Here is a 17,512-nt window from a genome sequence, read left to right on the forward strand (position 1 = left end):
ATTAAAAGCAACTTTTACGATTAGAATAAATATTTATATAACTTGCGAATTTGAACAAAGTTTATTAAATATTTGAAGATGGAATTTATAATTATTACACATCTACTTACTTAAAAATTGATTATTAATTCTTAAAAGACAAGTTTATTAGATGAAGAGAAAAAAAGAAAAAGAAAATTGATAGAAAAATAAATAATTACCTATACTACTATAAAAATAGGTAAGCTATATTATTTTATATTATTCATTAGGTGGTAGCGATTCACTCTAATCTTCCCAATTCAATTTTATATGATGGAACCGAAAAATCAAAAGCTTTGATTAAAAGCTCTTTAAAAACAGCAAATAATTCGTTTGATATTTTCATCACCTTTACACAACTTAAGTGTTATTCCAATGTAAAATTTTTGCATTTATGAGGGTTATTTAATATATTCTTTATATACATAAAAAAAAAAAGTAATTTTAGGTATTTGAATTAAAATAGTTTAGTTTTCAATAGTTGAAATTAATTCCAAATACAAGATCAACTTTGGAAATAATTTGATTTTATCAGTAAAATTATTTTTTTTTCTCATTTTTATTTTCGCTATTTTTTGATATATTTTATTTTTAAGATTTTAAATTCTTCGAAGTGAGTTTTGCTTAATAAGCATTAAAAAAAAAAATATTGATTCATTATTTTAGTTTAAAAATTCTTCATAAAAATTTGAATAACAACATAAAGAGGGGATATTAGTGAAACGGGATTAATTTCGATATTAACAGAGTAAAACATAAAAAATAAATAATGATGTGCGCCAATAACCATATGAAATAATTTATTTTTCATTGGTGAGTAAATAATAACTAAAGTAGAAATAATGAAAATGGTGAGGTCGGGTCCCAGAACTCACCAAATTATTGTAATTTCTGTTACATTTATGATTAAATCCAAAACTACTTTATCAATTTAAAGAAAATATTATAATAGAGGGGGAGGAGGGCTGGAGATCGGATGTAGTTGTGCTTGATGCTAATCTAAAACAATAAAAATACTAACTGCATGCTGATATAAGTCTAATTATTTACATAACTTAATTTTTTTTTTTTTGAAACTATGAAATATATTTTCAATGTGTACAAATATATGATGTTATTGTACCTATATACAAATTATTGAACATTTTCTTATTTCTAATTTTTTTTTTTTGTTGATTCGCTTCATTATGAATGTTCGTAATTTTTATTTTATACATACTTATATTTTATTTGATTTATGTAGGGAAATTCCCCAAAAATTATTATTTTAAAGCCGGTTAAAATGCGTGTTAATTCAATTTTAAAAAATAGTAGCTAAAAAATATGTTGTCAAATTAGTGTGATTAAAAAGAAGACACTAAATTTTTAATTTAAAAAAAATAAATAATTTATTGTTTTCGGGCCCAGCTTAGGAAAAATAATTCATAGACATAATATATTTCAATTGGAATTAAATATTTATTCATTAGGTGAAAATAATATTAACAAATTTAAAAAAAAAACTGAAATTGTGCGGCTCTAATATTTCATTAATAATTGCGGCTCACTAGAGAAACAAAAAAAAAATTTATTTTAAATAAGGCAATGTTAAAAAAAAAATTGCAATTTACTGTCCAAAATTTGAGTCATTGAAATCTACATGTACCATATTGCAGACATCGATTTGTAAATAACAAATACATCATACATATGTATGTATATGTATGTATTTTTGTTTTTATTATCTTTTTAGTTTAATTTTTTTCAAAATAAAAAAAAAATTTTTTTTTTGTTTTTGAGAAAAATTATTTAATTAAAACTTTGCTGTTTTATTTTTTGTTATTTACTGGTGTCAAAATATTAAATGTTATTTTTTTTTTAATCACTTATGTTAAATAAGTTTAAGAAATTGTTTAAAACGATTTGAATTTCCTTTTTGAATAGTATATGTAAATGTTTGAACGTTCTGAAAATTTTGGAACTTGTTTTTTTTTTTTTTTTTTTTGAAAAAAAAAAGAAAAATGGTGAGTACCTCGAATAGAAAATGATGTTATATTGGGTGTGATTCACTCTCATCATTGCCAAAACAATAATTATCGTAATTACAGCCATTTTAAGAAATACATTAAAAAGTAATAACACGATTTCCAATTTACAGCCATCATTTATTGGTGCGGCGATTACACCTGCCACATTTCAATATACGACACAAAATAGAATTATGAATCCAATTGTGCCGGTAGTAACATGTCAACAGTCTACACTAACTAGAAAAATAAGACGAAAAACAGATTCTAAGCCACAATCCCAAATAAATAAATGTAATAATGAAAAAAGAAGAAGAGAATTAGAAAATAATTATATAGAACAACTTGGTGAATTTCTTCAGCTAAATAAAAGAGGTGATATGACAACATCAAAACCGGATAAAGCTGCAATTTTAAATCAAGTTGTTAAAACTTATCGTGATATTTGTGACAAAAGAAACACTCGTGATAATCTAACAAATACTACATGTAGTAACACAGATAATAGTACATTTCATCCAGTTCAACAAGAAAAAATTTCCTCAACAGAATCATTACATTCAGATCAACAGAAATTTGTAAATCCAGAAATTTCAGCATATTTTGAAACATTAGAACATTATGTTACTTCAGTTGGATGGATATTATTACAAATAAATCCAGAAGGAATTATTGAATCATGTACACATAATATTAAAGAATTAATTGGTTATCATAAAACAGATTTAATTAGACAACCAATATATTCATACTTACATCCGGGTGATCACGCAAAATTAAGTCCAATACTAAATAATATGTTATTTAATTTAAGTGGATGGGATCAAGATGAAAGTCAACAAAGTAATATAGCGACACAGCAAAAGTCAAAAAGAAGTATAACAACAAAAGTTAGAATGTTAGTTAAACATAATGAAGAAAGTAGCGAAACAATAGAAGAAAAACAACAAAGACAAGAAAATTATGAAGAAGTTGTTTTTATAGCAGCACCAATAAAAGATGATGGTGATGATAGTTCGTCAGTTTTATGTTTAATAACACGACCAGAGGATGATTCACCATTAGAAACAAATATGCAACAACATATTCAACAAAGACAATTAGAGCAAATGACATTAAAACTAGACATACATGGCAAAATAATGGAAATTGATACATCAGCTTTACGACCAAATTTTTCATCATTCTTTTCAAAAGAACGTGGAACATCGTTATTAGATTTATGTCATATAGAAGATTTACCTCAAGTTCAAACACATTTGAACAAATTAACACAATCTTCTACATTAGTAAATCAATTACAAAATCATAATGCCTCATTTAGGCTACGGCTTGGCTCGCCAGATGTTTATGTACATGTAAAAGCTAGCTCAAGACTTTTTGTTAATTGTACACCTGGTGAAAGTGATTATATAATGTCAGTACAAACAGTTGTGAACAATGATAATGATATGCAGAATAAATCATCTGCAGTATCAATAACTAGCTCAGAATCTATGCAACAAAGTACATCGTTTGGAGGAATTGGCGGGTTAGATGTTAGTAATTTTAGCACTAGTAGTAATAATAATATTAATAATAATAATTGTAACACAAATATAATGAATGTAGTTAGTGGTGGAATTTCTAGCTTTCCAAGTACAAGCCAATATTTAACATCGATAGCAAGCGTAGGTGGACCTTTAATGACCTCAGTTATAAATAGTGAAAAAAGTTTACCGCAAGTACAAACATCATCTGGTACAAGTAATATGGTTTCATCTTTTTCAAGTCCACCGTCTGCAACAGAAGGAACCAATTTTTTTCCGGCCGAATCATTTGAATTTGATTATATGCATTCCCCTTTTCAGTTGGATGTACCCACACTTGATTACCGACCAGCTTCTCGAACAAGTGTAAATACACCAGTTAGTACGCCAAGACCACCATCAGGACCTACATTTAGTCCAGTTGGCAATGAATGCCCCTCACCATTAACACCGCATCATATTTCCAAAATGGTTTCGCAACCAAGCCCACAACATAATGCAAATAATAATTTGCATAGTAATAATTTGAATAGTGTGTTTCCAAATTTTCCATTTCAAAACTTTGATGACAAGGACTCAAAGGAGCATCTAAGTAATAATATTATTAACAAAAATAACGAAAATAATAATAATGATAATAATAATAACAATAACAATATTAGTAAAAGTAATAATGACGATACTAATCTTGTCGATATTAATTCGAAAAGCAACGATTCAGAACGACTAAGAAATTTATTAACTAAAAGAACACACTCATCGGCATTACACGACGAGCAAGATCATAAAAATCGCATACTCAAAGGTCTTTTGAATGCAGAAGAAGAAAAAGATAGCATACCGTATAACAAATCAAATGTCCCTTTGAATTCACCAAAAACATTTGGTGGACCAAGAGGAAGATCTTCGGAAACAAACAAAAATCAAATGCTACTGCAACTGTTAAATGATAAAAGCGAAGATGATAACCCAAATAGATCTAGACAAAGTGAACTTTTGAAACAATTACAAAAAGACGATACACCGAAAGATCACACATCTAATAATAATCCACATCATATGGCGGAAGAAGACTTAAAAAGTCTTTTAAGAATTCAAGATGTACCAAGAAAAAGACCATTGAATGAACCTGATGATGGAAGAACATCCAAAAGGCCCGATGATAAAAAGCAACCATCATCTTTATTGCGAGAAAAAAATAAAATGCTTGCTTCTTTGTTATCTAATCCCGCAAAGGCTCCAACAGTTTCAACAATAACACCTGTTGTAAAAATTATACCAGATATTACGTCTTCGTCTGTGAATAGGGATACTAATACACTTGGAATTGGAACTCCAGGAAATATAGCACATCAACAACAAAGCAATTTTAATAGTAAATCACAAAATATTTCGCTGAACCAAAATAATTCTCAAGAAAATCAACATTTAGATCAAAATAAAAATCAAATGCAAATATTGTCAAAACAAAACCTAGGACAACAACAAGAAAAATTTGGTCTGCAAACAAGTAATGCGGCAAGTGATTTGCAAAAACAACAAATATTTCCTATATCTACCTCGACGACATCACTTCCGATAGTATCTCCATCGTCATCAACAACTGGATCGGTTTCACAACAAATGACACCATCTTCAAACATAACTTCAAGCACGCCTACATCAAATACTGAAGTTGACCCAGAATTATCAGAAATATTAAATGATGTAATTGATATCGTACCTGAGCCATTTATGGAACAGTCTTCTGTGAGTACAACACCAACGCCTTCAAATCAAGATATTAATGAAAAAATGGCTATAAATATAATTCAAAGATCACTTATGCAAATGGACCAGCAGTTTAATAATCCACCAGCCTATTCACAATTACAACAAATAAACCAACAAAATAACCAACAGAGGTTTCAACAGCCGCCTCCTATGTATCAGTCGAGATCTGTACGTATGTCGGCTCCAAGTAGTACACCTTCTTTAATGCAACAAAGATATGAAAACAGTAGAATAGCTCAATTACATGAAAAAGAAAGACTATTGCAACAACAAATGAAACAACATGTTGTTATGTCTGAAAATGCGTCTGTACGTTCAGAATTAGCTTTAAACCCTAATATATCTTTATTAAATGCAGTTGCTCCTAATGTATCTCTTACAAGAGGTATACCAAATCCAGACACTCATCCTAGTACTAATTATACACAAGGTTTAATGAATCAACAGTTAAGCCCTGGTCAACGAAATATGCAGTTTAATATGCCAAATCCTGCAGCATACCAGCCTCAATATACTCCCAATCAAACTCAAAGATTATCACCCCAACAGCACCCTCAAAAAGTTCAACAAGTTTTACACCAACAACAGCAACAACAAGCATTTCAATCAGGAAATACACAATTATCTCCTAGATTACCTGCTTATAGTACACAGCCTAATATGCAAAATAATTCTTTACTGTCACCAATACAAGCGTCGGCATTACAGGGAAATCAAAGATGGACTGCGGGGTATAATCCAAGGCAATTTTTAAACCAAAGAAGAAATTCAACAATTGACAATGTCGCGAGACAAAATTCATTGCCATCGCAAGACACTTCAAATTTCCCTGGACCTTCATCTCCTAATACTACAAATTTCAGCCCATCTGGTAGTGTATTTAATGCACAATTACAAAGAATACAAAGACAAACTAGTGCACCACAACCAAATCAACATTTAGGCCCAGCTTCACGTTCAACATTTGGTGGCGGGCCAGATAATACAGGTGGTGCTTATACATATGGCGGTTATACGGGTGGTGGACAGCAACAAACGGTACAACCAAATTCTGAATATGTTCGACAAGAACTGCGGGCAGTTGTAAGTATACGAACTCAGCAGCAAGCAGGAAATATTAACATACCAATTGATAATGGTACAGTTAAAAGTATACAAAATTCACAAAGTCCAATTGATATAGGTCAACAAAATTCAATGATCTGCGCAAACAGTACAAATCCAATTTCTCCTATTTCAACAATGCAGCAGCAACAACAACAGCAACAGCATCAGCAACTACCTCAACAACAAATCCAAAGATCTAATACACCTCATCAACAACCTTCTTTGAATACACCAACAGATACTACATTGAATTTTAACTTCGATTTACCAGCAGCTGACTTTTTCGGAGGACCATCAGCGCGGTGACCATAGTAAAAGTAAATTTGTTTTTTTTTTTTTTTTTTTTAATTATTTTGGATAAGTCAAATATAAAATAAGGCAAAAAAGTATATTTTAATATATTTCAGAATATGTAATATATATTTTTAGATTGTTTATCAAAAATATAATGAAGAGGTATAACGCATAGCTAAAGATATTTAAATAATATCCAAATGGAACGAACAGTTTTTAAAAGTAAGACTTTTAACGAAGTTATTAATTAAAATAAAAAAAAAAACAAAAACAAAGAACTTAACAATATAAAATATAAATTAATGTTTCAGTTTACATTATTTCTTTTCAAACACAGGTTACAATTGTGTATGTAAAATGTAAATAAAACTGTTATAAATATTATATATATATTGTTTAAAAATAATTGAAAAAAAAAATAAGAAAATTTAAAAATACAAAAAAAAAAAAATGTTATTAAAATAATTATTAAAATATAAGAAGAGGAAAATGAAGCTAAATATTAATTTATAAAATTGATAAAATAAAAAATTACAAAATTCTACTTTTAGAAGAAAGTTTGTTCTACTTGGATAAACTTAAAAATATTTAACTATCTTTTCGCACAGTCATTTTGTTATTTAATTTTTGAGCCGTAATATTATTTGTTAGAGCCGTAAATATTTTATATAATAAAAACATTAAATATAGTAAAAAAAAACAAAACAAATGTTTAATATTATTTCAAAAATTATCCTTTAAATTCTTGAACAACTATATTTACTAATATTTTCGCATAATAATTTCAATTAAAAAAATTAACATTGAGTTTTATTGAGTTTTTCATGAATTATTAATTTATATAAAGCTTAACTGAATTAATTTTTAACATTATTAACTTTAATAACTCAAGATTAATTCAATATTTTGTTTTGAAGTATTTTTCAAAAATTAGAAAAAGTAAATTAATGCCGATATTTTAATATAATAATATAGTTATTTTTACATAATTTTATATACAATATTTTTTGAAATTAGTTAATGCAATATTACTTGGGAAGTAGACTTAACCAATTTCTTAAATTCAGAAATAATAACAAAATAGGGACTACTATGTAGAAACTACATTTAGAAAATTTAGAAAAAATAATTTAAAACTGATAGGTTTTTCATTAAACTATTATTATTTTTAGTAAATTTTTAAGAAAACAAAAATAATAATCAATTAAATATGTATGAATGGCTAATATGATACAAAATCAAAAAAATATTACTTTATATTTCATTTAAAACTTTTAATAGCTTGCAATGTCAACAATTTCATTGTTTAACCTAATTAAATACGATTTAAATTTCATGTAAAATTTTAATTTTATCTATATATGTACTTCGTCGATTCAAAAATGAATATAGTAAAAAATTACATATTTATTTTATACAAAACTTTAATTTTTGTTCTTGTTTTTTAAAAGTTAAATGACTAATTATATTAGGTGTATTAAATTTTTTCAGATATAGATATTTATGCAAGCTCAGTAAAACATAGTAGCTTCTCGTGAAATAAGATTGAAAAGAAATTAAAGTCGTTTTGTTTTATTTTAGCAGATTATGTGTTTTATGTAGTAGTTGGTAGTAAGTTTCAAATTTCGAATATCTTCATTAAAATTAGGAAATAAAAATTAGTTTAAATGTACTTTATTATTGTTAGGTATATGTTTTCAGAGAAATTAAATTTTTATTAAATTGTTTGATTATACCAAAAATAAATTAAACAAATACATATTTTGTTTGCTGTTGCAATTATAGGTTTTTTTCTGCTTATAAATTTTTAAGCTTCAGTTTAAAATCAATCGTATCGAAACTGACTCTGACTGAAGGTTATATAAAATTTTAATTGAAATAATTAAAATAAGTTTGTTTTAATATTTCTGAATATGAACATGAAAATTGTAAATAATTTTTGAAAAACCAAAATTCAAATATTAAAAAATCTGAAATGAAAATTTTAATATTTTTGATTCAAACTTATGCTCCTACATTAATTCATTCCTCAAAGTAATTTAATTTGTAAATTAAGTATTTTCAAAGCTCTATATCATATTTATTTTTATTATTTTATCAACAGAACTATACAATATTAAGCTCAAAACATTTTAGAATAGAAGAAACAATAAAAAGAAATTTTTTAATAATTTTGCGTAGGAGAGGAAATTTGACTTCAAATGTTTCCATTATCAAAATTCTGTACACGTAAAATTTTTTTTTTTATAATAACCTAGAATATTGAATACTTTTTTATGGCGAATTTCTAATAGTTGAAATTAAAAAAAAATTCATAGAATATATTATTTATTAGAGGATGGTAAGTATAAAATGATAATTCTGACATGCACTAAAAGTTTCTATATTAAATCGTGAAAATCCTTTTCTTGCATTCTATTTGGAAACTACTAACACCATTATAGCTAGTCGTTTGTGAATGATCTATATTTTAATTTTAAACTTTCTATAAGTTATAGCTATTCTAGAACTGAATTAACGAAAAGTGTTCCTGCATTTAAAGATTTTGTAGTTTTGATTTATCGAACATAAGATATAACTAATTTAAGATAGAGCTGAATTTTCGAAAATCTCTTATGCTTTAAAGTGTATAAATTGGTACTAATATAAATTATAGGAATTCAGATAGCCATTTTATAATTTAAATAGAGATTGCAGTCATACACTGAATTAGTAGTATACAATAAGATCTTTTATGAACTTTTTGATTTCATGTTGTGCTATTTTGCTTACAAAATGAGTAATAAAGCACAATTTCGTATGACTTTCTCTCATTTTAAATTTCTTTTTTTTTAATAAAACTTACACCACGTTGTATAATAAAAAATAATTAAAAGAAATAAAAATAAAAAAAAAAACAATTGACTTGAGAAATCAAATTTTAATTGCAAACAAATATTGAAATGGAGTAAGTACTTAATTAGAAAAAAAAATATTGATTTTTTTTTTTGTGCTGCCTTTGTTTTTTGTTTTTTTGTTTTGAAATTTTGCCAATAACTTTTTAAAAAATGAAATGGAACATGCACAGTTTTAATAAAACAAAATTATAAATATTCTCAAGTTTCTATATGCATACATATAAATGTATGTATGTAATTTAATATATGCGTAAGCAAAATATTTTTAGCATATATGGGCTATATTTAATAAAAAAAAAAAGAAGCGGAAATATTTGAGTTTCTTGAATTTTATTGTTTCTAAATTAATAATAAAAAGTACGTATATATTTTAAATTAGTAATTTTATTATCAATTACGAGTATAATATGTAATATTAGAATTAGTCAAATCAAAATCTTTATCGTTACTTTACTGAAATTTTTACTGATAAAAAAAAAATGGTTTTTGTTGTCATCATAATAATTACCGCATCAAATTTTTCAAATGCAATGTGGTAAACGGGGAATTTAATTAGATACCTATTTCTTTTTGTAAAAATACATGTAATTTGGAAATAAATATATCTTTTGACTTTGCAACCATGATCACCCATAATCCTGTTAATCGTAAAATTTTAAGTAATTTAAAAATATTCTATTTTTTAAAATAAAATTCCAAATTTTAGAATTGATTTTATTAAGAAAATTACAAAATTATTGAATAAAAACCTATAAGTTTAAATGATGGTACGAACAACAAAATATAAGATAATGATAGGGAACAATACACTTATTACAAAATTCTTTTTATGGTTAAAATTAAGAAAAGTACATACACATATAATATGGCATATATATAAAACTAATTAAAGTATTTTTAATTTCAAAATTTGAGAACCTATATAAATGTAAAAAGTTAGTTATTAATTTATTTTAAAATAGTTTTTATTTCCTATAACATTAATATTAATATAGCATAATATAACACACTTCCGATTCTAATATTCTATTTTAAAATAAATTGTAATACATAGTTGAAGATTGTACACATGGGGTGCAAAGAAGTGCACACTCTACAACACATCAATCGAGATGATAAGACAAATTATATGTTTTGATGTGTTGATGATAAAAATTGTTTTTGGGTTCCTAGGTTTTTTTAGAAATATTTTCAATGCACAATGAAATATCAAATTAAAATATAAATTGAAAAACAGCTTAATAATTAAAAGTATTTGAAGACCATATCTAAGATTATAAAAAGTGTTGTTTTAAATGTGAAATAATTTATAGAATAAAAATAAAATAAATTATTTCGAAATTTTCAAAAATGTGATCAATAAAAAGATAATCACATTTATTAATTAATAAGTCTCCAATTCACATACACCTATGTATATTCCGTCAGTCGCATCACTTGCGGTGATAGCTGTATTATTGATAAGTATTTTAATTTTCAGTATAGAATTTCAAATTTTGGAATTAATTTTATTCTGAAATAGTGTGACTAACAGAATAAATTTATGAAATTTAAAACTATTAAAAATTTTAGAATTTTGTAATTTTTTTTAATATATTTTAAAATTACAAAATGTTTTAATTCATGAAATGTGAAATTAATTTAATCCAGCTTTTATTATAATTTTATATGAAATTTGATTAAGCTGGAGCTACATAATACGTTCATACAAATCTGGATACGGTACATTTTTTTTTTGTTTTGTTTGATTTGCATTAAAAAAACATATTCTTCAACTAACTATGCTTTAAAAGTTAAGTTTCATATTTTAGTTTTTGAAGAAATTTCTAATTTATTTGTAAGTTTCTTCGAATCCATCTGTAGGAATCGTCTTAACTATGGGGCCTGTCATTATTTTTTTTTTTTCATTCACATTTTTGGGAATATCATCATAGTTATCGTTGTATGGATCTTCTGTATTTTATATGGAAAAAAAATCGGGGTCTTCATCAAAAGAGAAACGAATAATACAGCTATTAATCAGCTATTTATTCATTTTTGTTCGATGAAAAGTAGCTTTTGTCTTTCATTCGTTTTCCCTTTCATTTAACTTTTTGTGACAAATATGACAGAGTATCTTATGTCTATTTTATGTTTAACACTTCTGATTTTTGCTCTATACACACTAAACCAATATGTCATTATTATGGTTCTACCGGGCTTTTTTTAAAGTACCCATATACCTAATTATATCAATCGGCGCATAATTTAATAAACATTGGCAATCATACATATAAAATTGTATAACATAATAATGTTAAAATTTTTGATTTTGAAATTAAAAAAAAAAAATAATAAAATAATTTAATTCACCTAAATTTAATAAAAATACAATAAAATAAGAAAATAAAATCGAAAAATGTATTTCAAGTTCAAGATTTATTTTTCTATGTTCTAAAAAAACAAGAAAACAAAAATTCATAATCTAATTATAAAAGAAAAAAATTCATTTTGAATTGAAAAGCTTTAAGTACCTATAAAATTTTAAACTTAATTTCTTTTTTTTTTCTTTTATTTTTCAAAACTTTTTTCATACACAATACATACATTTATACTCATAATATGTATATTATGCCTTAAATTTTTATTTTTGTATACAAATATAAAAATATGGGTATAATATGAGAAAATATAATATAATAAGAAGATTACCTCAACATACCGTTGTAAATTTAAGTTGGTGTTAACAAAAAACTGGTTTTACTGTAATTATACAAATATGTGTAAATATTTGTAACTTCACCATAATTTCTAATATTATTAAGATGTATAAGTATTTAAGAAGAACATTAGAGATATTTAGGGTTCAATAGTAGTGATACTCTCCTGCGTATTATTATTTTTTTTTTTGATAAAATGAAAAAATTGTTATACAGTTTGAAGAATACAAATCTGTTGAAAAAAAAACATACATACGAATGAAAAATAACTGCCTTCTATTTCTGAAATTTAAATTATTTGTCGTATTTGTCGTAAAAATTACAGGTTCTCGTATGATTTTTCTTCTCTCATTCTGTATTTAGCTTTTCACACATCTCTTTTATTACTGCACTTGCATATTATATGTATGATTTACTTTTTCTAATAGTAGTCTTATTAATTAGAAATAAGATGAGAATGAAAAAATAAGTGGACAAAGGGGTTAACTTACATTTGCATTTTAACACATTTTTTTATTAACAAATTGTAAAAATATTAATTTTTTTGTTATTATTAACTCTTATGGGCACTGTCAATCCCATCTTCTATTAAGTTTCTAGCTATAAGAGTAATCGCAGTTGAAAATATATGAAATTTAATGATGTTCTATCCGAGCAGCTCAATTTTTGTCAAAATTTTAGTTAACCCTTTTGTCCATTTACCTCTTCATTATGATTTATGACTTAAAAACAATCGCGTCTCACTTCAAAAGTGTGTGCGATTCCATTTAATAACCCTGCAGCTATATATTTTTTGCAATTGTCAAAGTTGCAGTTTGAAGTGCTGCATCACTGTGTTTACAGCATTAAAACTAATCCAAAGACGACGACTAAAAAATTGAAATTCAGAATGAGGTTATGAAAATAAAATTTTAGAGTATGTAAGTAGATTTTTAAGAGTAAAGTTAAATTTATCTTATCTGCAAATTTAAAATTATTTTGACATGTCACTTACAATCTTTTATTTTTGATGTCAATACATACATAATTATAAAGTACATATACAAATTTTTACATCATTAATAGATACATAAGTACATGCATACATACTTGTAGTATTCTGACCATTTAATTGTTTTTCAATTTTTCAAATCAACGCCGAAAGTTGTTCATATTCTTAACAAAGTACCTACATATGTAAGTATGTATGTAGACAAGAGATAATTTAAACTTTTAGCAGGATTATGTTAAAACTAAATTAGTTCACATGGACTCCTTATGAAAAATGTTTTACTTTTCGTTTCATACATGTATACCTAAGTATTTTATTAGCTTTCTAAATTCTCAATTTGTGGTTATGTTATACAAATGTACCAGGAAAACAAAACAAGAGTGTGAAATGAAGAGCGAAATATTCCTATTGGGAATTATATTATGAGAACTCCAACAAGAATAGGTATTAAGCACATACAATGTTTCTAATGACCTCATACTGTATAATTAATTTAGTTTTTTCTCACGTCAATTTTAAATAAAAAAAATTTGAATTCAATTAATTTAATTACTGATAACTTAAGGATATCAGAACTTTTTACCATATTTATGATAAATTTTAAAATCCATCTTTCTTTTCTGAAATTTTCAATGAAATTTTTTTTATTCTTCAATTTTTTTAATACTCGTAATTGTATAATCGGGGTGTTTAGAACGACATCGAACATTGTTTATAGATTTTGGTATTATTTGATTTAATTCGAATTCGATGCAAATTTTGTATTATGAAAACAAGCATTGAAAACAAGCATTGATAAATTTTGTTTGATTGAAGAAAATAGAACTGCATCCAATTCTCTCGAAACCAAATCCATAAAATAACGTTTGATTTCTAAATTTTGAATTCTAATTCAGATATAAACATTAGGGATCATGCAAAATATGCAATTTCTAGTTTTATAATTAGTGCTTAATTCTAAAATAGTTACACGCATCTATAGAACAATTAAATTACATATTGTGTTCATTTGCTTAAAATTACAAACTCTTTGATTGCTTAATAGCATGCGATCGCACAGGCTTGAGTATAATCGTACAATACAAATAAGCAATCAAACAACTGGCTTAGGCAGACACCCTAAACTCTAATTTAATGTAGTATAATAAGAACTCAATTATTTTAATTTTTTGAGTATATATACTTGTTATATTAAATTCTACATAAGCACATATTTATTGATATATTTACTTATTACACATTTCTAAAATTTCTTTATTGGAGGTTTCAAACTAAATTATCGCTCTATAACGCCGAACACGAAGGCATACGTGTATGAAAGAATATTTAAATAAAAAAAAAATAACAAGAATAAATTTAAAAGCATTTTTTATTTCAACGTAAAATCAATACATAAATAAAATAATTTTTTTTTTTTCTTCATTTTACATTTACACACAACACAACTACCTACAAAAGAGAGAGAAATATACGTATAAAATAGGCACATAATGAGTTGATAATTTTGAAACATATGTTGTTTTGTGTCATATACGAAATCAACATATGAAATTTAATTTATGAATCAATATTCACTGAGAATGCAAGAGAGACTGAAACACGAAAACCTCTTCAATATTATAAAATAAAAATATATAAACAATACCTAATATATAAATTTTAAAAAGAAAAATTTTCGAATATTAAAGTACTTAAAAGATTTTATCATTTTATATTTCATTTTTTTTTTCAAATTTTATCTACATACATACATTTTATTTTTAATTAGATATTTTAGTCTGATAGTCATTTTATTTTTATTAGATAGTTAGTCTGATTTTTTCTTTTTTGTTTTTATTTATTGTCATTCTTTAGGTACATTTCGCCAATCCCAGTCCGCCAGATTCACCAATGACTGATTCAGCAGCAGCCACAACTTATGCCGTCGGAAGTGATGGTAAGTAAAAAATCAAAATAAAAATATTTATTCTCTATTTGATAATGTTATATGATTTATAAATAAGTTTTTAAGTTTATAATACATTTTGATAATTTGTGTATGACAGTTTTTTTTGTTTTTCGATTAAGAGAGGGAAATTATTTAATAATGTTTAAATACTATTAAATTAAATATAATAATAAAACTTCAAATATACGCCCTCATTTTTATTATAATTCAATAATAATTTGTTAGATATATACATATGTATAACAAAAATTATCATGTAAATTTTCACCAATCGGATTATTATACTGTAATTTTAAAAGTGATATCTGCACTAGACTAGTTCTTAAAGATTTATTTTCTATTTTGTAGTCATTTTTTGACTGTGTTTTAAATATTAAATCGATATTGGGCTTAAATGAAAGAAATTAAGGACCAATCTGTCAAAGCTTAATTGTGCTACTGTATATAAATTGACTTACAATTGTGTATAAGAGTAAATTACTGAAAATTATGCATAGTACTTACTGAAAATTAAAAAAAAAAACTAAACAAATTGTATATTGTTTTATTTGTTGTTATAACATTTAGCTAGATGCGTTTTGCTTTCTTTAATTATAACGATAACTGGCATACGTTTTGCAAAAAGATTTCATTTATTTTATTAATTTATAAATAATTTTTATTTGGCCAGTTACTCGTAATACTCACTGTATGTATTAATAATTGGGGCTGTCATTTGTTAATATATCTTACAGGCTGGGTGAAAAGTTTATTTATTTCTTTTTTATAATAAACTGTAGTATGGCTAAGAGTGAATAATTTAATTAAATATAAATGTTTGAAATACAAAAAATTAATGCGTAGGATATAATGGTCTCGTATATCAATAATTATAGAAAATTTTTTTTCTAATTCTCTTTTGATATTTAAAAAAAAAAGACGTTAATAAATTTTAATAATGTTTGTATGTTGTATATTTATTAGAAGATAAAAAATTTAATTGTACAAAAATTTAGAAAGGAATGTATACACAAACATTTTTATATTATATTTTACTTAATTATTAATATTGAAATATATTAGTAATAGCTTATAAAATCAAAAATACAGCAGGTTTGATTTTTACATAAAAATGTATGTATTTGTATCTGCAAATTCGAAATTTTGTATTAGCATATTAGTTGAATATGACTCATTCGAAATTAAATTATTGGGGGCTTGATTATGTATGTATTTCTTTTTGTTTTTTTACTCGCAAAGTGAGAAGAAAATGAGTGAGCATCATTATGTCCCTAAAACGTATAATTTCTAAATGATTTTAAAATTATTTTATGTTATGTATCTCGTTTTTTTTTAATTCGTCCAAATTCAGTCACCATTAATTTATTGTGTTTTTGAAGGTGACAAGTTAGTTCAGTTGATATTTTACAATAGTAAGAACATTTTGCTGAACCAATTAGAGTAAATGAGTATATAAAAATGAGATTAGTAATTGTTAAAATTTCAAAGTAAATGAAAGAGGTGACTGAAAAAACGAAGTATATATAATTTGGCTTTTAATATTTTACATTTATTATAGGTACTGTAAAGTATATGTGAATCAAAGAGGATTTTGACTCAATATTCAAACTAAATTATAAATTAATCGAAAAATTTTAATTTTTTCTGAAACAATGTAGGCGAAATTGAAATGGCTTAAGAGTTTATGTTCTTACATTTCTGTAAACAGTTTTTGTTTTTTTTTTGCATTCCCTCAACTTTATAAAAATAAACTATTGACCAGTTTCAATTATTAATATTGTAACTCTATAGTTGTCAGATATGGTGATAAAAAATTACAATTTTTTGCCTTTTTCTTAATTTTCTTTTATATTATATTTTAATTTATTTTTTTTTTTTTGTTCCTTTTTAAGTTTTACGTTGTTTTTATTTTGTTTCATTCTTACATTTTCTTTCTATTAAAGATAAAGCTTTAATTTTGTAGACTTTACCTTTTTAAAAATATAAAAGCGACAAGAGTAACAACAACAACAATAGAAGAACTATATAATTAAAGAAAAAAAAATTTCATACTATTACTAGAAACTCTAAGGTATTCTCATATAATATTGAGAAAAATCCTAATATTATAATTTTTATATATGTACATACATATTTATTTTATGATTACAATAACATTATTGAAAACGATATAACGGTTTAATTGGAATTATTTAAATTTTAATAAATTTTTGGAAATTATTTATGCTTATAATAAAAAGGGCACAA

At 24.9% G+C, this 17,512-nt stretch overlaps 1 protein-coding gene across 6 annotated transcripts in view; it reads left to right on the plus strand.

The window, feature by feature from the left end:
• Positions 1-17,512, plus strand: part of LOC129609290 (motile sperm domain-containing protein 2-like) — a 65,581-nt gene that overhangs the window by 43,742 nt on the left and 4,327 nt on the right. For 5 of the 6 annotated variants that reach the window (XM_055521222.1, XM_055521223.1, XM_055521226.1 and 2 more), the window contains one exon: positions 2,159-7,377. In XM_055521222.1, the coding sequence (XP_055377197.1) occupies positions 2,159-6,742 (4,584 nt within the window). In that variant the 3' untranslated portion in view covers positions 6,743-7,377. Of the gene's footprint in view, positions 1-2,158; positions 7,378-15,171; positions 15,254-17,512 lie in introns of those variants that run through there. The other variant, XM_055521227.1, reaches the window with a different exon arrangement.

This window comes from Condylostylus longicornis, unplaced genomic scaffold (genome assembly GCF_029603195.1).
Source record: "Condylostylus longicornis isolate FDR11 unplaced genomic scaffold, ASM2960319v2 ptg000038l, whole genome shotgun sequence".
NCBI lineage: Eukaryota > Metazoa > Arthropoda > Insecta > Diptera > Dolichopodidae > Condylostylus > Condylostylus longicornis.